This window comes from Puntigrus tetrazona, chromosome 1 (genome assembly GCF_018831695.1).
Source record: "Puntigrus tetrazona isolate hp1 chromosome 1, ASM1883169v1, whole genome shotgun sequence".
NCBI lineage: Eukaryota > Metazoa > Chordata > Actinopteri > Cypriniformes > Cyprinidae > Puntigrus > Puntigrus tetrazona.
The window spans coordinates 7,070,625-7,093,065 of NC_056699.1; the positions used below are offsets into that span (position 1 = coordinate 7,070,625).

Genomic DNA, 22,441 nt, shown 5'->3' on the forward strand with positions numbered 1-22,441 from the left:
ATATATCCCCAAAGTAAAAATACCACACAACATGATGCTCTCCAAATCTTTATTTGATATAGAATTGAGTTAGAAATAGTGCAGAATATTTGTTACTAGTCAAAGTAACTTTTCTATTTGAATATATTCGAAAATGTATTTCTTTTATCCTCTACTTCAGTCTTTAGAATCACATAATCTTTCAGAAATCAATATATTTACCATGGTACATAAAACACTGTACTATGCAATACATCATAGTGCCAATTTGACAAAACTATTGTACAATAGTGCTGGCATTACAAATGTCCCCCATAATAACATTGTGTAGTATTTTAAGGTACATTTTTGTTACTGCCAAAAATACTGGCCTTACGTACTTTACTGTACATCCTACAGTAGAGCAGAGCACATATCTACATTTATATCTTGTCGGGAAATGGCAAGAAATCAAAGACAACACTAGGGTTATTCAGCTTTATTGAATCTGCATATTCGGCATTCCCTTGAGTTCAGTTTCTGGCTGTCAGAACTACTTTTTATCTTCATCGTATGTTCACACATTTCCAAGGAAAAGTAGAAAGTGGTAAGAATCATACAAGAGGAGCATGTATTTCATTCAAGTGTTTACATAAGCATTTACAGCGCCATGCCAAAAGTAATCAGGCCTTGACCAATTCTGTCATGTTAGTGGATTATACAGTCCCACATTGCAATTGTGTGATTTTAATGCCTTTGTGAGGTTTCATTTAAAAGCACTCAAACAAATCTCCTAAAATGTGACATTGTTTTGTTATGTTCAGCCCCTGCAGTTTAATATTTTGCTGATAGCATCACTCAGAAATGTTAAAATAGTGACCTTATGAATTTTTCGTTAAACATTTTTTTATATAAATTATATATATATATATATATATATATATATATATATATATATATATATATATATATATATATATATATATATATACTGTATATGCTCAAATTCATTATTTATGCTGGTTTTTTAGGTAATTTTTTATCACTTTTTATTTACTCTCCAACATAAAACTATGTCAAATTAAAAATGACCTCTAAATGCAAGTATCGTCAATGTCATAGTTATAGTAAAAAATCAGAGTTGGTCAAAAGTCAGAATATTTTTGCATGGCGCTGTACATGGTTTGTCAGCATTCATCATCGCAGAGCAGGGGGATGTCTTATTCGATGCATGTCTCTGGACATCTCCCCTATACCTGATTATTATAATATACTAATTAATATTCACATACAGTAAAAAGTAAGCAGTCAAAGAAGAAAAAAAACAGCTCCAAAAACATTATAATAGTATAATGTATAAATAATGTCTGTCTAGACTAAAACAGTCTTGAAATTAAATCATTTGTACATGCTATTCAAAATACAAAAATAAGATTTCAGTCATGTTAGATTCTAGCATAACTTCAGCCCTCCGGGTGCATAACACGAGTAATATCACACTATGATGTGCACGTATCATAGCACTAAAGTGAAAAACCTTCACCGCATGAGTGCCAACGGCTCACTGATCAGTTACTGAGGAAAAAAAAACATCAAACCTGTTCCACCAAGAGCATGATGTCCTTAAACATGCACTGTAGATCCATATCAGATGTGTTTCTCGCTCAAGTACGCTTTCCAATGAGAACTTTCTATAAAAAAGAAATACATGAACTGACAATGCGTTTTGTCACATTGGAGATATAACGCTGAATTATGAGTTGAATGGCATGAATTGGTTGACTACTGTGGTTTAGGGTTAAAGTCAACATGAAACAGCATTGACAAACTATTTTACTGATGTAAATAAATTAATAAATAAAAATTTTGATGGGTTGAATCCCAAAAGTAACACTCTGCATTTGTTATTATATTACTGCACTAACAATTCAATAAGAAAATGTTTAAATGGCTAATTGATATTAACATCCTGAAGGTCTTACTTAACATCGGCTAAAATAATGATCAAGATATTAGATTTTTCGATGAAGACAAAAGTATGGAATGACATGCGCTGATGAATCATGCACAATGACATCTGGAATATGTATTAAATGGTTAGTTCACCCAAAAATGAAAAATGAACCTGTGTTTTACTCACCTTTAAAGCATCCTAGGTGTATGCAACGTTCTTCTTTAGACAAATCCAATCTGAGTTATATTAAAAAAATTAGGGATGCACCGAAATTTCGACCGCTCATTTTCAAGCAGCTGAAAATGCGAGCCGAAAATGCTATGCAATATAATACATAGCGCATCCTGCCCTTGTCATTGCACAGTTTGATGCTGCGTTCAGTATTCCTCTCAAGTCCACTCAAATAACAAAGCTCAAAAAGCAAAGTCCGCTCAAATAATGCGCTTCTTCTAAACTGTCGACAACAAACACCCGCTTTGTCCCATTAAGAGGCTTGGCGGGGCCAGGACTCAGACTGGATTTGTCTGAAAGAGTCACTTACACCTAAGAAACTAAACAGTCAATTCTGATCATTCCAAACCTGACTTATTATACAATGGACCATTTTCACATTTCTGGGGTTCTTAGAAGTGGACACCTCTACAGTGGTAAAGGGAAGCTTTAACTTTTTTACTACTAATTTTTTGCATTCCCACATGTTGCAAAAGTAAAAGCAAAATCTAAACTGGTGTTTTTATTACTTTACAAACAGGAAAAAAACATATTGAGAAATCGATATTATTGATATTAGAAATAGAAACACAGTGGTATTATATAGTTTTATGTAATTCAGTGCCACACAGAAAACACACAGTGTTATAATGTAAAATAAACAAGAAAATGTAATTTGTAAAAAAAAAAAAAAAAAAAAAAAAAAAGATTTAGATTTATTAACTAGATTCTTAGAAACTAGATTTAAGACACATCTGTGAAAATGGTCCATAGAAGTCGGTGGTAGCCAAAACGTTTGTCTTCAAAGTATCTTCTTTTGTGTTCTGCAGAAGAAAAAAAAATCATAGCGGTTTGGAATGACATGAAACTGAACAATGTGATGTAATGAAGATACAAAAATGCAACCTGGCCTACATTTCTCTGATGATGGCACTTTTCTGTCCCTTCTGAATCTCTTTCATCCATCATTTAATTCATTCATCCTAACTCTCTTGTAAATAACTGTCGATTTGGTTAAATCTCAGAAAGGAATGACAAATATTGCAGCAGCAAACAAAAGAACAAACAGAAGAATCGGTTGTGGTTAAGGTAATAGTTATTGATATCATCACTGATTATTGTTATTATCAAAGTGCTGTACAGTACATACTAGCAATACTATAGCTGCGTGGTCACCGAATCGTCCTGTTCTGTTACCCAGCAGGAGGAGTCTGGCGTTTGTCCGCCACAGGGCCCGACCAATCCCTGGAACACGTCCTCATTTGAGTCCAGGAGGCGGGAGCTGGAGGCGGAGAAACTGGAAGCACAGTGCAGGGAAGAGGGAGGGGACAGAGGTCCTAATGTCAGTAAAACATCCCTTCCGTTAGCTCTCTGTCCATTGGTCGTCATGGCACCTTCGCCCTCATTTAAAGCACCCACGTCCACCTGATTAAGGTTGGTCTCGCTTCGGGTGACGGGTCCGGCACCCCTGGTGAAGCCCAAGTCCTGCCAAGCCCCCGGCGGGTGAAGCAATCCATCTGAGATAGTGTAGGTTGCAGCGGTGACACCTGCCGGCTGCGGAAGGTGGCTGCCCATGCGTGAGAACAGCAGGCCGAGCCGTCTGAAGGAGTTCTTCTTGGAACTCGAGAAGCGGGAAAAGCGCCTCCAAGTTCGTGAAAGTGCAGGTCTTGATGGAGCCACTGAGGACAGGGAAGAGGAGGGCGAGGGGTTCTTCCTCAGTCCGTTGATCTTTGGTTTACCCTCCCTGTATGCAGATGATTCCGCCGCTGTCGTCGTCGTAGCGACCTCCATTCCGGAGATGGAACGAAAGAGGGCGGAGACTCCGTACGACGGGTCTGAAGGTGTTATGGTTTTGAAAGACACACCTTTGGCCCCGATGCTGCTCCCGTCGCTGTGGTGGCAGGCCTCACCGTCGTCGCTGACCTCGTCTCGAAGAGTGGCCTCGCTGCTGGAGGAATAGTTCCTCCGGGGTGGCTTTCGGTTGCCAAGAAGGTCCAGAACTTCGTAGCGGAAACTGGAAATATCCTGTTTCAGCTCCTAAGGCAAAGCATTATTATAGTGTTATATAATGCATTTGAAAAAGACATACATTTTTTCCATATTAAAAGTTACGCTTCATGACTAAACATTTTTTATATACGGTATTTGATGTATATAGCTACAGGAATTAGGGGTGTTGAGGGTGATGCAGAACCCTCTACCGCAAAACTGGGTCTAAGAGTAGCAATGTCCTCTTGTGCCCCTCAGTCCAGGACACTTAATGTTTGTGATAATTTTGTGAATGATCACATATTAAAATGACCAGAAATATAGTGCGGCCACATTTGTTTGGTCCCTACAGCTCCCCCTCACTGACAGAAGATTGTGTGAAGTGTTAATGCGATATTAACGCAGTTTTAGATTCTGACTTGTAAAAAGAATTTACAGCATTTTTTATGAGCCATATTCCAAAGCTTTCTCGCTTCTTAAGATGGCCACCAAGAAACACATGCACAGCTTTATTCTGTAAGTGCTAATATAGTTAAGTGCGCTCAGTCCACTGTAGCCTTATTTAATCTAATCTATTAAATATGCACATCATAACAATTTTTGCACCATGTTATGTCAAAGTAACTGGATACACTTTATTTTGATAGTTTTTCAGTAAGTAAATTCAGTAAGCAATTACATGTCAACTAGCAGTCATTAGAGTATTAGTAGACTTTCTGCTTAGAATCTTCTAACATTTTATATTTTGATAGTCAGTATGTTTGTTAGAATATGTTACCTTACTTTATTAACCCTAACCTAACGTAAAAGTGTACTTTGAGAGTTAGTTGAATGAGAATTAGTTAGACATGCAGTTGACATGTAGCTACAAAGTTCCTGACATGCTGGACTGAGATTACTGATGTTGCTTTATATCTTCACTGTGTGTGGTGTAACAATGTAAATATGCTGTAAAATGTGAAATTTACAATAAATAAACAGCAGCTGTGGCTGTCAGAGCTTTACCATGAAAAATACAACAGCAACATTTTAAGTTTTATGGACTGAAGTCAAATTTACTGGAAAACAAAAATCATTATATGATGTAATACTAGCTGAAAACATTGAAAGCCACATGGAAGTTCACCTTCCAAAAACTGAAGTAAATATTAAAATATAGAGTGTACACGCTTGTACACACAAATACAAAACACCATCACAGTAACATAAAATAAGAAAATAAACACATTAAAAATGTATGCACATTAAAAAAACTAATTTGCATAAGTGATAAAAAAAACATAATCGCAGAAGATAAGAAGCTGTTGAAAATGTTAAGAAATTCTAAGAAAATTTTGTGTCAACGCTGGGATATTGGAAGAGCGATTACTTGTGTCGTTGTGTTTGTTTATAAGCCTGCATTTCCTGATATTTCTGTAAGATAAATAGAAAAAAGAAGCACCTTGAAATTCTCCTCCGTCAGCCCTTCGCTTGTCTTGGCGCTGCGGATCATGGACGCCACGTACCTCTTCACTAGGCTACGGATGACCTCCTGAGGGTTGAAGGAGAAGAAGAGAAAGCAAGCAATCAGATAGAACTCCCTAATCTTGTTAATCTGGAAGTGTAGAGCTGGATCTTTGGTGTAACGGTGCAAGGGAAAAGAGAGGCAGGGAAAACAAAGCCAGAGGCGAAGCGATGTAATGCAATTACATGCACATTGTTTGTATTCTCGCATGTGTGTAATTGCAGAGCTTTATCTGCTGGCATACCTGATAATGTTGATTCTGTATCAGCCTGTCAGCATGCTTTTCCTGAAAGGAGAAACAAATATTCACACTGTAATTATGCAGGGTAATCGAGCTCATTAACTAATCAAATTCATTCCACTTTTTTATTTATGCATTTATTTTTGTTAAATAATTATCCATTTAAATCCAGGGTCCTTCACAAGATACTCTGCCATCTGTGGGCTTTGAGTCTATATTACAGACACATTAACAGGGCATTTTAAAGTTTAAGATTAAACCAATTGAAATATATTACAATGCATGTTTAATTATTTTAAATTAATTTATACATTCATAATGTATCATTTAGTCTAGAAGAAAGTATTAATTATTTTTTGTCACCCAATATCAATGTTCCTACTCATCATGATCAACATTCAAATGATAGAATAATACGTTTTTGAGCAAATTGTGCTTCTGTAATGAAAAGTCATGATATATAATTCTCTTAACTGTGATTTTTTTTACTTTAATTTTATTATTTGTTTTTTTGTTTAGAAATGTGGCTTATGTTGTACTTTTTTGTCTGTATTTTTTTGTTACCACTACATTTACATTTCTATTGGTCTCAATTATGTTCTGAAAATATAAATTTTCAGTAAGCATGTTATTTTAGCATAAGATAGCTATTTTTCTTTTTAAGAAGTCTCTTCCATCTCACAAGAACTGAATTTATTTGATCAAAGATACAGCAGAACAGTAATAAATTGAAATTCTGTTACAATTTTTTTATGTATTACTTTAACCCATTACTCCACTCTTTGGTAATCTTCATAAATTTATAGAACTTATTTGCTGCTTTAAAATAGTGTTTTATTCATAAAGTTATCCTGCTTAATATTTTATTAAATACATTTTTGTAATAATTTTCACATGATTCTTTGATGAATAGAAAGTTCATGAGAATAACAAGTATTCGAAATGTTACTTACTGATATTTGAACAGTAATGTAAACTGAGCTGATGAAAATGAGAGTTTGACCACATGGCATACAGTACGTTGTATCCGCTGATCCTTTGGTAGGACATTTAGGCGGATGCAAATTGCTCTAAAAATGTCCGACAATAACTAATTTCATGGAAATGAAGGAACAGTTTGGTTTTATTATCAGCACTTTCTTATGACATCCAAAATAGGAGAATCAGTCAAAATATCAAATCCAATTTCAATGCAAATTCTCATGAGCAGCTGGCTACATACCCCCTGCTTTTGCATTGTATTGAGACATATGAGTCCTGCAGATGCTTTCTAACCGGAATGCTGATATTTGTACACTCAAAATCAGATGAGCACTTCCACATGCAGATGAAAAGAATCTGATTTTGCAGTTTAAGCTGAGAGATTCTTAGTATTCTTATCAGATATTGCAGGAAAGCTGCTCTCCTCTTAGCTCTACATGTAGGCAGCTTTATATAATGATCAAGGTTTGATCCCAGCTCAGCAATGCCCGCAAACATGTGGGAGAGAGTTTCGAGTGAGTGTGCTTCGGCTGTGTGTGTGTGTGTGTGTGACAGTGTGAGAAAGAAAGAGAGAGAGAAAGAGAGCATGAGCATCTGTATTGATGCAGGCCAATAAAGGCCTTGCAGAGAGATGGATTTGTAATAATAGTGCGTCAGGTGGAACAAGAGGGGATATATTCGAAACAGAGATGACGAGAGTCCCGGGAGTTTCAAGGGGAGTTGCATGGCAACACAGGAGGTTAAACTCCAGACAGACTTTGGCCATGTTACACCTCATTACATCATCAAAGGAGAAACAGAAACTGAATAAAACAAAAATTCTTTCACAGAAGTTTAATTAATTTATGTGCAACTCCACTTCACTGATTCAATTGAAATTAAATTTGTTTTCACTCAGGCCACGCTGAATGAAGCCAGTAGATGAAGTTTGTGAGGGGAGGGGGCTGTGACGTCAAAAATATGGCAAAGATCTGTCTCATGAATATTAATTAGTCCACACTGACGTTGCTAGGTAACCTTCCTGGTTATCTAACCTATAATTAATATTCATGCGCCAAGCCTTTGCCATAGTAGGACTGATAACTGAGTTGTTGCTGGTTTTAAACAGCATGTCATGAGTCATTTGAAAAAAAAAAACTGCATGACTTTTTATTGATCTCATTTTAGAGAGACAGAATAATTGTCCTTTTAAAAATTCATGCTGTGAAAACGGAAAGACCATTTCACAGAAACTACTGAAGACAAGCAATGGTGATCAGTTATCAGTTAAGATTTAGACTGCCGTTTTGGTTTTAATTCAACTAGATTTTGATTGCTGCTTAAAATATTTCAAATAAATGCTTAAAATATAAAACAATAAACCCAGCCTTGTTGAGAAGAGAAATACATCTGACCTTAATCTTTTTAATAGTAGTGCATGCTGTCTGTCAGAATAGACAAAATGGTAGTAGCAACCAATTAACACCAAATACATTTAATGTACAAAATTGTGTAAACACTTTCTCACTGAGACTGACATGGTGGATTTTTAAGCGTCTGCCTTTGTTAAAGTCAAAGGTTTTTATATGTATTTCTCTCACCCAGTGATACCTGAAGGTAATGCATGATGATACCAGTCTAAATACAATTACTGCATCCCACTATGAGTCAAAAACCAATAGTTCAAAAGCAATAAAAATGTAAATGAGCTGTTCCAGCATTCAATGTGCTGATGTATGTGTGTGGCTGTGCTGTTAGTCATTGTAATGGGTAATCAGTTACACAATGAGCCAGCTGCATTGTGCTTAAAGTGTAATTTAAACCACAACCACTTGATCAGATTCAGATGAAATCACAGTGTGAATGTTCAGATGGATTCAGGTTGTTTTCTTTACCGTAAACTCCTTCAGATTCTCATGTTTATGGGGGTCTTCTTCAGGCGGAGCAGCTTCTGACCCGCAGAGCCGCCCGTGTACCCATCGACACAGGTACCAGAATGACTTAGGGCTGGGGATGATGTTGAACGGTGGGGGGAGTGTCCCACCCTCATCGAAATAACTCATCCACAGCTTGGTACGAGCAAACTTCCACTCGATGTCAGCATGGTCCTAAAGCACAGTGACAAATACATTATTAACAATATGAACTGAATGATAATATACGATGAAGTATACGATTGTAAACCAATTGTATCCAGAATGCATTAAAAAAAAAATTATTTTATACATTATTATATTTTTATATCAACATTACTATATATTATATAATATCTCTCAATATCATATACACATTATATATATATAATAACAATTTTTACATACAAGCACAAAATCAAACATTCAAACCCTAACCATAGAATGAAGTTAATCATGTTATCAGTACATAAATGACTTAAAGCTTGGGGTCCGTCATTTTTTCCTATTATTCAGCAACACATTAAACTGATAGAAAGTAACCATAAATATATGTATAATATAAATATATATAACAAATGTATATTATAATATAAATATATAAACTTCCTATTCAGTTAAATAATTTTTTAGCAAGAATTTCAGTGTTTATTGAAATGGAAAACATTATTTTACATTGTACTGTATTTTGTATTACTGTATTCCGTATTCTATATTTTTTCCAAACTAAATTTGAAATCAAATCAAACTTTTTGAATAAAAAGAGAATTTCTGTTTATAAGGAAGGGCTATACTGACACATTTCTATTCTTGCAAATAGTTGGCCAATCATCTGAGTACAATCGATGTAAAATGCAGTATATTTCTGGCTTTCTGATTTTTTGTGGTCACTACTCACTGCGATGAGCTGGTAGGAGTTGTTCATCATAGCGATGAGCATGTTGAGAAGAACCACCAATGAGATGACGTTGTAGGTGCCGAACATAGTGGCTCCAACAAACTCTGTAAACTCGTGCCGAGCTTTCACGTTTGTTACATACAAATTCAGGAGGCCAAATATCGACCAGAACAGTGACTGAAGTGTTTCAAATAACCTGAAAGACCGATAGATGGAGATGCAGAAAGCAAGAAAGAGAAAGCACATGAATCAGAATACCGTGGAACAGCATCACAGACACATTTAGGATGGGCCAGAGAAGATTACAAAGCTCCAGGGATAAACAGTTCATTAGTAAATAATGAGAAATGCATTGAGTTGTTAATATAATTAATATATATATATACACACATAGATACATATCAGTATGTAATGCACTTCGTTTTTTAGGTTTATGAAGTTGTATTTCTTTCAGGAACATACTTTTCACATTGCTATAGTTATTCTATTGCAGTTCCATTTAGAAACTTCGAAATCAACTTCTTTGCAGTAGCAGTCTGAAAATCTATTTAAAATTTAATGAATCTCACCAACTGACGGTTTACAAACATGCACAAACAATGCGCTACGAGGCTGTCACAGCTTTCTAAATAAGACGCTACAGTACTGCAACGTACAGCATCAAAAATTTCAGAAGGCAATGTCTGGCTGCCTCTAAGATTCGAAGTTTGCTCGTCTACGAACTCCCTTAGGGTGAAAGGAATTGTGATTTCTTTTCTTTTTTTTTTGTTGCATTAAATATTCAACATCGTCAGCTTTCATCAAAGTCTTGGCAGAGATAAATACATTGTGGTTTCCTGAAAATAGGAAAGCGGAGTTCCAGCAGAACTGAAAGGACATTGGGCATTGTGGATCACTTATGGAAGCAGGTATTAAACTGAATTTGATAGAGTCTGATGGGAGAAACTTCAGTGCCACACACATACAAAAGAAACATACAGAAAAACTACTGAGAAAACGCTGATAATGAAAAGTGCTGTGTCTGGGAATCCAGTGTGACGGGTAAAAAAAAAAAAATCCTTTTATTGTGTGTTTGTAGCAGACTTGTAATGTCTCGCTGCCTTTAATTCCCAACAGCACGTGCGGCGGCAGCCTTGACTCACTTTGTGCCCTAGGCAAGATAAACACGGCTGAAAACACCTCCAACGACAACAACATGTAACATTATGCAGTATAGAGTGTGTAGTACAGTAAATATGAAATATAAATACAATTTATGCATTTATGATTCATAAATTGTATGTGCAGAAATAGTTAGAATTACAAATGTGTGTGTGTGTGTGTGACCCTGGAGCACAAAACCAGTGTTAAGTAACACAGGTATATTTGTAGCAATAGCCAACAATACATTTTATGTGTCAAAATGATTAATTTTTCTTTAATGCCAATAAATATATCACGTCACACATCATAAACATATATGCTCGATGTGTTGCTCGATGCTTGGTTTATTTAAATCCACGTGGCTAAAAATGTGACTAGACAAGTGGCCCCTTGCTTTGAATGGACATGATGTTTCTGAGCAGGGCGTCGATATATATGTATGCAAGCTGTGAATAACGGTGTCCATTTTGAACACATGGGCCAGATTTAGAAGACTGCATCCATGTTATATTTTCGGCACATTCAATGTCACTGATACAATAAACGAATAAAAAATAAAGCGTGGCCAGCACCTTAAGCACAGGACTGCCATGACAGACCTGCCGTGGCGGAGACCTAATGGAGGCACACAGGTTTGCCTCAAGCACCTCACTGACTTGTCAGAGATAGTGACATAACAACTGGCAGCCCACTAGAGCCAGCAGCCCTCCGCATCCTGAGCCGTTTCAGCCGACATTTGGCATTTGAAGCTTTCGAATTGAAAGGCCAAAATAATACAGAGAAGACATGAATATGTTCTGAGTGTACTGGTGTGTATAAGATCTGTCTTCAGAAATCTATTTTGCCTCTATGCACTGTACAAAAATCTTTGAAGCAGATTCTTTCCAGTAAAAACACCCAAACATACATAAGGCAAGAGTCATTATAAGCAGAAATTAAATGTAAAATATAATTCTCATTTATTTGAGAATACCTGTTCTCCAAGATTGAATCAAGTTTATTTTCCTTACAGTGCACTCTCACCGACGTAGTACTCTTATAAAAAGTACACCTTTGGGTAAACATTAGTAGTGTACAGTTTAGTATCTAAAGTGTACATATTTTGCCCATACAGGCTAAAAAAAGGGATATTTTTTTTACCTAGTCAACATAACCCAACTTCAGTTTGATGTAAATTGGAATGCATAATAAAAACACACACACACACACACACACACACACACACACACACACACACACACATACACATATATATATATATATATATATATATATATATATATATATATACAAAGCACACACACAAATGCACAAATCACAGTTATAACCTAAGTAGTTTTACTAGATATGTAATTAGATTTTTTTATTGACATCTTTTTTTTTTTTTCTGCGTGTCTTTATGAAAGGCCCAAACCACGTGGAATGTCAGAGACTTTAATCTGTGAAGGAGAGTCTCTGTGACTGAACCTCAGAAAAACACCACAGGAAGCCTGAAGGAGCTCGTACTGCTTCAGAAGTGATAGGGGTTGAGGGATTTGATATCTTGGTGTGGTAATACCACATACAGCTCGTATGCAGCTGCAGGCAAAAAATGGAATTCTGATGGAAATGCAAGAAAATCCCCAGACGTTTCAACAACATGCTCAGGTTTTTTTTTTTTTTATGTTTCAGGTGTTTATATTTTACAGAGCAGCTGCAGTTTTCTGAGGGACACAGCACAGATTTATTTTCTTCTTTCCCAACATTTGCTCTCATAAATATGCATGAGATGATTCTTGAACCTGCGTTATTGTGCAGTGTTAGATGATTGTGCAGTTATCGATGTGTCATTGATCAACAAATCACTGGTAAAGCAAGAGGTCTTAATGAATATTCAGAAGCAGCATCCGCTGTGCAGGAAAGGATGAATGCATGTTGTAAACAAACAGCGTTAAGAAAGCTTCCTTGAAACTACTAACAATCTAAAATTGTTCAAAAACAGTCAAGGTACCATTCTGACTACATAAAACTAGTAAAAAGCCTACATGGTCTTATGGCATAAACGTACCTTGGTGCACTTTTTAAGCACAAAAATGTTTATGAGACCAGGTTGTGAAAAGTAGTTGACTACAGTTCATAAGCATTTAGCACTTTCTAATTTCATGACTGTGTTTATAATTGCCTATTTGCTAATTATTTTAACATAAAATTTGAAAACTGTGGCACAGTAGTAAGAACTGAGAATCATTTAAATAATTCATTTAAATGGACCGTTCAAATAAATAAAAGAACTAAATAAACAGAATAATACAACAAACAAATAACAGAGGGAGTAAAAGAAAATAGAAAGCTGATAAACTTACGTAGAGAATGCATTGTTCTGTTTCTCGCAGCGGATCCCCTTGCAATGGTTGGGTTCATCGGCTGCCTCAGTCTCGTAGTAAAAGTATAGCTGGTTGAGTCCATTGGCGAAGGCCAGAAGCACTAGACAGTAGATGAAGAGGAACTTGAGGATATCCAGCAGCATGCGGCCAAGTGAGATCTGCAGCGGGCCCAGGTGAGAGTTGGCCGTGAAGAGGGAGATGAGCCGGAGCGAGCTGAAGATGTTAGCGATGGCAAACAAAGCCTCAGCAATCAGGGTCGGATGCCACATCTCCCATTCCTCTCGTGGACGAGAACTGTTGTACTACAGAGGACAAAAATGTTATTATTTAGTTTCATTGTAAGATGTAATATGCCACTTTAGTGCACTGAACCCTGTGATTTAAAATGTACTTTACACAAGTATGTAAACACAATTACTTCTATTTATGAAAACATAATGCAATAGTAGTGCAAGTCTGCATTTATTTGGTCAAAATACAGTAAAAACTGTAACATTGAGAAACATGATTAGAATTTAAAATAGCTGTTTTCTATTTTTATATTTTTTCAAATGTAATTTATTCTTGTAATGATAAAGCTGAATTTTGCATCATTACTCCAGTCATCAGTGTCACATGATCCTTTAGAAATCATTCTGAGATTTCTTCAGTTAAATATTTCGGTTGCACTTTATTTTACAGCATGTGTACATATATGTACTTACAGTGTACTTACCCAAGAACGCACTGTTAAAATAAGGTAACTACAAGGGTTAGGTTTAGGGGTAGGTTCATGGTTAGTGTACCTAGTTATTGTAATTACTACAATAATTACATAGTATGTACATGAGGAATTGTGAAATAAAGTGCTTCCAATATTTCTGATGAATAACAATCATATTTAACAATTACATATTTTTCTCATTTTTAGTGTATGTGCATTGGACCATGCTTACAGATTGTTAGACAAGTCTTTGCGTATTTGTGTAAAGTCCATTTTTAGCCTATTCAAATACTTTAACACCCACAATCCAACATAACCAGGTGCTAAATGCACTGGTATAGCGCTGCATCATGCATATTTAAATTCATTGCCAAGTCACTGTCATTTGTTTCCGGGCAAATAAGCCTCCTTTTTATGCAAATGTGGCTCAATGGATCGGATTCACATACGTGAATGGATTGGCTTATTTGCCTGCTGCAGTTAATGCTGCGCTACATAAAAGGGATGTTTGTGTACATTTTCTAATGATCATGGCAGCAGCAATTCATCAAACGATGATCAAAAGATGGAGAAAAGTGTGACAGCATGATCATATACGAGTGTGATCATACATCTAGACATACCGAGTCGATTCAAATGCAGTGGTGCAATAAAAATTAAAAGCATCAATTTTATGGACGTGATTGCACCATTACCTGATTTTCACAATTCCTTGAGTGAATCAGGTGCTGTAACAATACCAACAGCAGACAAAAATGACAAAATACTATCAGTAGGTTCAAATCAGTCTTTTTTGGAATGGTTTGTTAAAGAATAATGGAAAAGTTTAATGCGGAAACAACAGCGTGTAGAAGAACTTCCATTAGTTTTTGTTCTGGATATGCCTCAGTCTTTTTCGAGTCAAAGGTCTAACAGATTCTTAAGACATTTCCTGAGCTTTCGCCTTGCATAACTTCACTTGAGGGTGGAACGAGATGCCTTCTCCCCTCAGCACCATCCCTCAATTCCATGTTTCAGTGGGCAGAGAAATAAGGCTGGCTTTTCAGTGCCAGGCATGGCTGAGCTCTTCTTGCTTTAAATTCTGTTCTCTACTGGGACTAAGACCACAATATTAACTGTCTAATAAAATCACCCCCTACACACATACAGACGCAAAATGGTGTAGAAACAAAGCTGCTAAAAATTTCACAAACAATTAAAGAGAAATAGCAAGCAACACTGAAAAAATGTGGAAAAAGTGGAAAAAAAATGATAAAGTAATTCACATTTTTTTTAATAGCACATTTTGGAATTGTTCTTTAAAATAATAATGCATGTAGACAGGAACATTCACACAAACATTTATAGCTTGTAAACGTAATTCTTAAGCACATGTCCAAACACAATACAGAACATAAATTATATGGCTTAGACCATTTTTCTTTTCGCACATGTATACATACACACACACACACACACACACACACACTCGTGTGGGCTGGAACCCCTTCCATGCAGGGTGACTAACACAGCTGCAGATGGTCATGAAGTCTGGAGTGTGTCTGTGTGCATGTGCTCGCGTGCATGCGAGTTTGAGCGTGGATGACTGAATTGACAGCAAAACATTTACGGGAGGAGCTCACCTTGACATACGCGACAATCTTCAAAGATATAGTGGCCAAATAGAGAGAGTTCATGGCAAAATCCATCAGGTTCCACCAGTCATGGACGTACTCATTAAAACCTCCGTCCCACATCTCCTTAATCTCAGCCCATATAAAGCCTATGAGAAAAACACAAACATGCAGAATGTAAAAATATTTAAATTTATTGTATCAGTTGATATAATTGCATAGAAATGAGATGAAATAGCATTTTTGTGTTTTACATGCTAATACATTTAGAATCCAGATCAGAATTAGTTTAATTTCTAATTGTGGGCAAACACATAAGGAATTATTTTGCTAAAAACAATAAACTAATAATAATACTGAGATATCAATCTGAAACAGAAGAATTTTATTTATAATTCATTGTATCAGTTAATGTTGCATATTTAATCGTGCTTACTCCTTTTCCATACATTTATATTAGCTTTTCCATCAATTAACATTCAAAGTTAACGTACAACATATATAACATATATATTAAATATATATATATTTTTATATAAATATTACAAAAAAATTATGCTGTACAATTATAACATACGCCTAAATTAGCTGTAGACTTTTACTTAGCTTTATTACTTGGGTTAAAGGTTAAGTAAAAATCCCTGACCCTGACAATACAATGTTGGACACAATTTCTTAATACTTTTCATTAACAAAATTTACACAAGCTATATGACCTACATTCTCATGACACATCTAATCATACTCACCCAGCACCCAAGGTAGTATCATCCACTCCACCACAGTGGGCGGAGGGCCCTGCATGTGTAGGTTGGTGCGTGCTATGTGCTGTGAGGCTAGGAGGAGGAGGAAGAGGAAGGTGAGGTAGGAGGCTGTGTGGCAGATAAATTTGATGAAGGGTTTTTTAATGAAGAGCCCCAGTGTGCTTTTTGGAGCCAGCAGGTAGACCAGCGAAAAAACAGGGAAGAGCAGGCCGATAATGAAGCACATGACCAGCTTAACTGCCCAGTGACGGCGCCGCCAGCCAGGAAAGCCGTCATACCATAATGTGGCCAAGAGCTGCTGACAGTTTGGCTGTGCCACAAACTGGAGGGGGAAAAAAAGAGAGAGAGATTTGTAAATGGCTTTTAAAGGATTTGTAAATGCTCATGCATAATGGCAACCATACGCAGGAGGACCAATTAACTGGGAGAAAGAGGTGCATTATTCATTCCGACAAGAATGAGTAATCTTTCATCTATCCTACAGATGGGTAAAACTGCATATTTTCATAATCCATTTGTTGGTGGGTGGTATGATTGAGTTGACTGACTGATCTTAAGAAAAATCTCTATTATTAGGGTCCACCAGATACAAATCAGATATGTGTCTTAATATTCATTTTCAAATTTACATATGCCATCTTTAAAAGATCCAACCCTCATGGTTCAGATGTTCAAAATGTTTTGTATGCTCTGTTTGATGCATGAATAGAAATCCATAAATGATGTGATGCATGGACTTATTTGTGATATATGCATTTATTTACATTTAAATACAACAATTGACTTTTAAGGTTTTTAATAAGTCTGGCCTGTGCTCCCTGCGTTTCACTTGGAATTTTAAGTTGCTTCCTGTCTGGTATGTCTTTGCAGCCAGTCTGTAGTTTTGACTTCACTTATAACACCCTGATTGTGTAACCCTGTGTGTATTTAAACCTCAGTTTTTCTATATCAGATCATGTCCACTGTTGGTTGCTGTGCTCTCTTCAGTTCGGTGCCTTTTTTGGATTCTGCTCCTTGTCCTTGCATTATTGTTTGTTAAATCTGAGTTCAAAAGCATAACAGGTGTACTCTTTAATTTTTATAATTACAGCCAAGTGATTTAAATATATGGTGAGAATCGCTTAAACCAAACTAGCAGTTCAAACTAATAATTAGTCCATCACTGCTTTACACGAATGCCCAAATTCAAAGTTACCGTTCAGATTTACAAAAAATATACATCTTGTACTGTATGTACATTTATTGCATAAACACATCTCACTTTAAAGGACAGACAAACACTGTGATTCATTTCTCTGCATTTGCTGTTGATTAAACCATTTGTGTTAACACATTTAGCTCTGAAATGTCACTCATGGTTTACAGCTGAATAAGAATGTGGTGACAGGAAGAAAGACAGAATTGGCAAATGCAAACGGCACTATGATTATTATATTCCTAAAGGAAAGGTTTACTCATCTTGTTTATGCCATTCCAACCCCCCTGACTTTCTTTTTTATAAAGCGCAAAAGGAGAAATTTCAATTAATAAAATGGTTGAAGCATGCAGTGACAATGTAAAGGACCTGGAGCTGTTGAGCTTCAATAAGTTCAACAAAAGTATCATAAATTGGTACATGAGTATATTATAAGTCCTTGACAACTTTCTGTAAGCAATAGACTCTTAAAACTGTTAATAACTGACAACCTTTAGAAATTTTAAAGCCCTAGTCTTCATTTACATTCATTATATATAAAAATAGGCTGGAAAATACGGAACAATTACTAAGAATACATAAATACAAATACAGATACATGCAAAAACATATTCATGACAAAATACTAATTTTAAGGTGAACTATTTCTTTAATGATGCAAAAAGTGTATCTATTATCAGTCATTTTTCAAAGAAGCAAGTGGAGGATAAATGGAGAAAAGCTTTTTCAGAGTGTAAACAAAGCTAATTACCAGTTTAGTGCATTGCTGTAGGAGACTTGCTTGTAAGAGAGCGTCCTCAGAAACATCTGCTTTGAAATGAAGCGAGCCAAGAATTGACTCGCCTCATATTTCATAGCACATTTGTGATAAGTTATCTAGTGGCTGTAATGGAAAATGCTGCGTGGGATGACAACACCGCATGATAGATGAGTAACAACTCTTTCTCAGATTTAAAAGTTTCCATTGTTGAGAGCTTCACTAGCAAGCCTGAGAAAGCAGGGGCTTCTGAACCAGCAATGCCCCTCTGAATGTCTACAGCTAATCATTGGTTTCCCACAATCCCTCACTCAACCTCATTGCATATATCACAAAAGGTCCCTTAGGAAAAGACAATCAACCTCCACTTAATGAAGTAAGCTAATAGAAGCACCTGAACCCCAGGGAGGGGGCATTGAAAAGAGGAAAAAGGACACAAGAGTGAATTTAACTAAGAGCTTTGAGAAAGGAGATAGGACAGTAATTTCCTTCAGGTTTGACTTTATAATGAACCATTTGTGAGGTTGGCTCGTTTCCATAAGCCTGACTTGTTGGTATTTCTTCCATGGTGTGAGGGTAACGCTACAGCAATAAGCTAAATCCCCTCTTCATCCATCAATATGAACACTAACCTTCAGGCGGCCCTTTAGCTAACAACACCATTCCTCAACCTGCCCACGAAATGAGACTGATAACATCCCAGCCAGCATGCACCACTACAGACTGTAGTAATGACTTACAACACGTGGCACGCAAGTAAATAAATGGCATCTTGTATTCTGACCTGTGAGAATGGTCTGGATGCCGTTCATATATACCTCAACACTGCATTGAAGATAAATGAATCTGGATCGCTGTAAAGATGGATGTGTTTGCTATGGCAGTTTGCTAGACTTTGAGTGAAGTGAATGAATTGTTCTTGCTTAGTTCCATGCACTTTTAACTAACTAAAAGCAGTGACATTAGTAAACTGTATTTCTTAATACTATGACAGAAGCTCAGCTACATACATTTTACCAATGAGAAATTGTTTGTTGACAGACAATGACGGAACGAAAGGAAGCTTCTTGTTCACTCTGTTTGACAAGGAGATGTGCGTTGAAGATCAGTCTTACTTGTGTACATAGCACTATCCTCAATTTATGAACATGGGTAAATGAATAATGTCCATACACAATAAAAATGACGTCAAAGAAGAATAGCCTTTTGAAAGTACACTGCTTTTGTTGAACAGTAGGTTTCTAAGAAAGCTTATTTCTAGATGTTAATGGAGGCTAACTGGAGGAAAAAATAGATCTGTTTTGCTTTCATTTGTGCAGAAAATGCTTATGGTAACACAATACCATTTCTCAAATCTCTGTACAGAGATTTCCAATTAGGGGTAGTTTATAAAGATCCAAAACACAATGTGAGGTTGTATTTATTTTTTAGCATGCAATTTTGGAAATTGTCTGAAAATTTCAGATTCAGTATGCAATGAATTTTAATTTTATTTTGTTGAAGCTATTAATCAGAAATGATGACTGAACTGCATTTAACTGATAAATAAATGTGTCTTTCTATGAGACGTTTCTCAATTATTGCCTACATTACTGTCAAAACCTGTGAAAGACAAACAAACATGGCTCCATAAAAGATTAGTTCACCTCCAGAATAAAAACAATTTAATCCAGCCTTTCTTTCTTCGGTCAAAAGTAAATAAAGATTTTGAGGAAAGCATTCCAGGATTTTTCTCCATATAGTAAACTTTAATAAAAGACAATGGGTGAAAGGTCCAAACGGCACTTACATTTCTTATTCCTTAGACTCTTAATCCTTAGTTGAGATCATGTGGAGCACTTTGAAGCTGCATTGTAACTACAATGATCTTTACCTTCAATCCAATGGCTCACAATGAAGTCCACTATACAGAGAAAAATCCTGGAATGTTTCTATCAAAAACCTTACTTTCTTTTCCATCAATTAACCAATAATTCAATAATGTCCACTTTATTAATTCAATTACAGTGTTTTGGAATTAATGTATTAAATAATTTAAAAAAGTGTTCACTTATATTTGTACTCCCATAGCTGCTAGTCCACCCATTCACAAAATCAAGTCACTAGGATGAATCAACTCTATTAGTCTAGGTTCACACTGAGTGACCTTTATGAGACAGTTCAGGAGGTGAACAGAAGGACAGGTTATGAGGTAATCTGTTGTTCTTCTCCCTTGTTTGACAGAAAGCGATTACAGAACAACAGATGTCCTGTTCATGTTCTGGTTGCTAGGGAGCAGTATGCTAATGAGGATTGATCTCCAGCTCTGATAATGCAAAGAGTTTAGGCTGGCTCACTCTTGAAGAGTCACTGACTCTAATGCAGAGTCAAAGAATACATTAACTTCCCCTAACACTGTACACACCTGTTCCGCATGATGTGCATTTTTACCCGCATGACAGTACCCAACAGTATTTGGAAGCTAAAGTGATGCTTAAAAATGCATGAATGCATTATATAGCAAATTATGACCATCGCATCTGCAAGCAAATTATTTTACAGATTTTCTCACAGCTGACTTTACTTTTCTGACTTATTTTTGGTCTTTGCATAAAGTCAATTCTCCTAAATCTCACACAAGAGTGTAACAAATACGGTGTGTTACATTAACTATGGGCGTGTTTTAATAACATGAAGGTTTCCAAGTAGTTATGACTTAACAATATATCTATTGTTTAATATTCCTAAAAATCATGGTTCTTTATTGGCATTGATGGTTCCATGAAGAACGTCCATAGCATACATAGAACGTTTCCACTGAACAAAAGGTTCTTTATAGAGGAAACTAATTCTTTAGATTCTTAGACTGTTTGAAAAAATGGTTTCTTTAGGAAAACTTCACTGAAAGGTTCTTTGGGGAACCGAGAATGATTCATTCTACTGACCACTCTGTAGGATCTTTATTTTGAAGTGTATCACTTAAAATATTAAGTATGATATACATTACTTACAGTTAGAGTGCTTGACTTTTAAATATCAATTGAATATGAATGGTTTTAGGCTCTCATTGGCCAGTAATTTATTACACTAATCACTATTATCCTGGATAACTTATTCTTTATTATGTGTAATTGTCCGGTTTTATTGGACAAACAGTATTTAATATCAACAAAAACATTTTCTCCTTTCAAAAACTGATAATCCAATTTATTTTCCAACTGTAACTATGATATACATGTATCATCTGCTTTTAGTGTTGCTTTTGTCCGTTACCCTCATTAGTACTGACCTGATGTGACCCATCTTTAGAACCAACACCTTAAAAAACAGCTTCATTGCAATGTGTACTGCAGCCAACAAACAACATCTTAACTTTTTCTTCACTGCAATCTCAAAAGATTACAGAAAAACTGCAAGACAGCACTGTGATCAGCGGCTTTTTTTATTTCTGCCAAATTAAGTTGCTGTTGGTGATCTAGCCGTTTCCTAAACCCCACACACAGCACCTCCTAAATCTTTTAAAACGTCTCTTTTCTAGGAAATTGTCTCTTTAAGGGTACAATGCTTCCCAAATCCCTTTGAAACCCTCTGCTGTAAAAAAGGCTTTGCGCATCAAAGTTTCTCAATATGAGCTGGTGGACTAAATTGCATATCTGGCAATAAAGTAGGAGGTACATACTGAAGTACAAAAGACTGAGAGAGAGAGAGAGAGAGAGAGAGAGGAGAGATAGAAGGGATGGTGTTTTGTTTTCATCCTCAGTGCGATACAACAATGGTTTATATTCAAATCTGTGAAAATGGTCATTAAAATCTCATTATACACACACAAAAGCCGTCTTGAGGCTCATGGCGAATATTAAACTCTAAAAAAATCTTGATATCTGTGAAATGTGCATTGTTTGTCTTATTTTTACAATCAGAAGGAAACAATGAACCATATGACATATGTAGAAAGGACTAAAGGTTATTCAGGTGCATAAGCACTCCCTTTAGATTTCTGAACAAGAACTTTTTAGCTGCCACTTTGACTTTATTTGAGTAATGGAACTTGCAGACCTGACAGGGCGGTGGGTACAGGCTATGGGCTACTTAAAGTCACATTAGTATGAGTTATCGGCATGTCAGTGGCATCTACTCGAATCATGCTTTGAAAAGACTGTTTCTCATTAAGCTCCTCACAATCAAAAAACACTAAGTGTAAAAAAAGTCGTCTACAATAAGGTAAGCTACTACCAGCTGACTTTTTTAATGTGGTGATTATAACCATATATATATATATATATATATATATATATAT

The 22,441-nt window shown here is 36.0% G+C and overlaps 1 protein-coding gene across 7 annotated transcripts in view; it reads right to left on the reverse strand.

Annotated features, from left to right (window-relative positions):
* Positions 1 to 964: 964 nt before the first annotated feature.
* trpc5a (transient receptor potential cation channel, subfamily C, member 5a) overlaps positions 965 to 22,441 on the reverse strand; it is a 62,694-nt gene continuing 41,217 nt past the window's right edge. For 5 of the 7 annotated variants that reach the window (XM_043238204.1, XM_043238223.1, XM_043238197.1 and 2 more), the window contains exons 4-11: positions 16,199 to 16,535; positions 15,459 to 15,598; positions 13,113 to 13,435; positions 9,628 to 9,823; positions 8,712 to 8,924; positions 5,860 to 5,901; positions 5,553 to 5,642; positions 965 to 4,159 (exon numbers count right to left, since the gene is read on the reverse strand). In XM_043238204.1, coding sequence (XP_043094139.1) covers positions 3,281 to 4,159; positions 5,553 to 5,642; positions 5,860 to 5,901; positions 8,712 to 8,924; positions 9,628 to 9,823; positions 13,113 to 13,435; positions 15,459 to 15,598; positions 16,199 to 16,535 — 2,220 coding nt within the window. In that variant the 3' untranslated portion in view covers positions 965 to 3,280. The remainder of the gene's footprint in view (positions 4,160 to 5,552; positions 5,643 to 5,859; positions 5,902 to 8,711; positions 8,925 to 9,627; positions 9,824 to 13,112; positions 13,436 to 15,458; positions 15,599 to 16,198; positions 16,536 to 22,441) is intronic. The other 2 variants (XR_006250919.1, XM_043238236.1) reach the window with 2 other exon arrangements.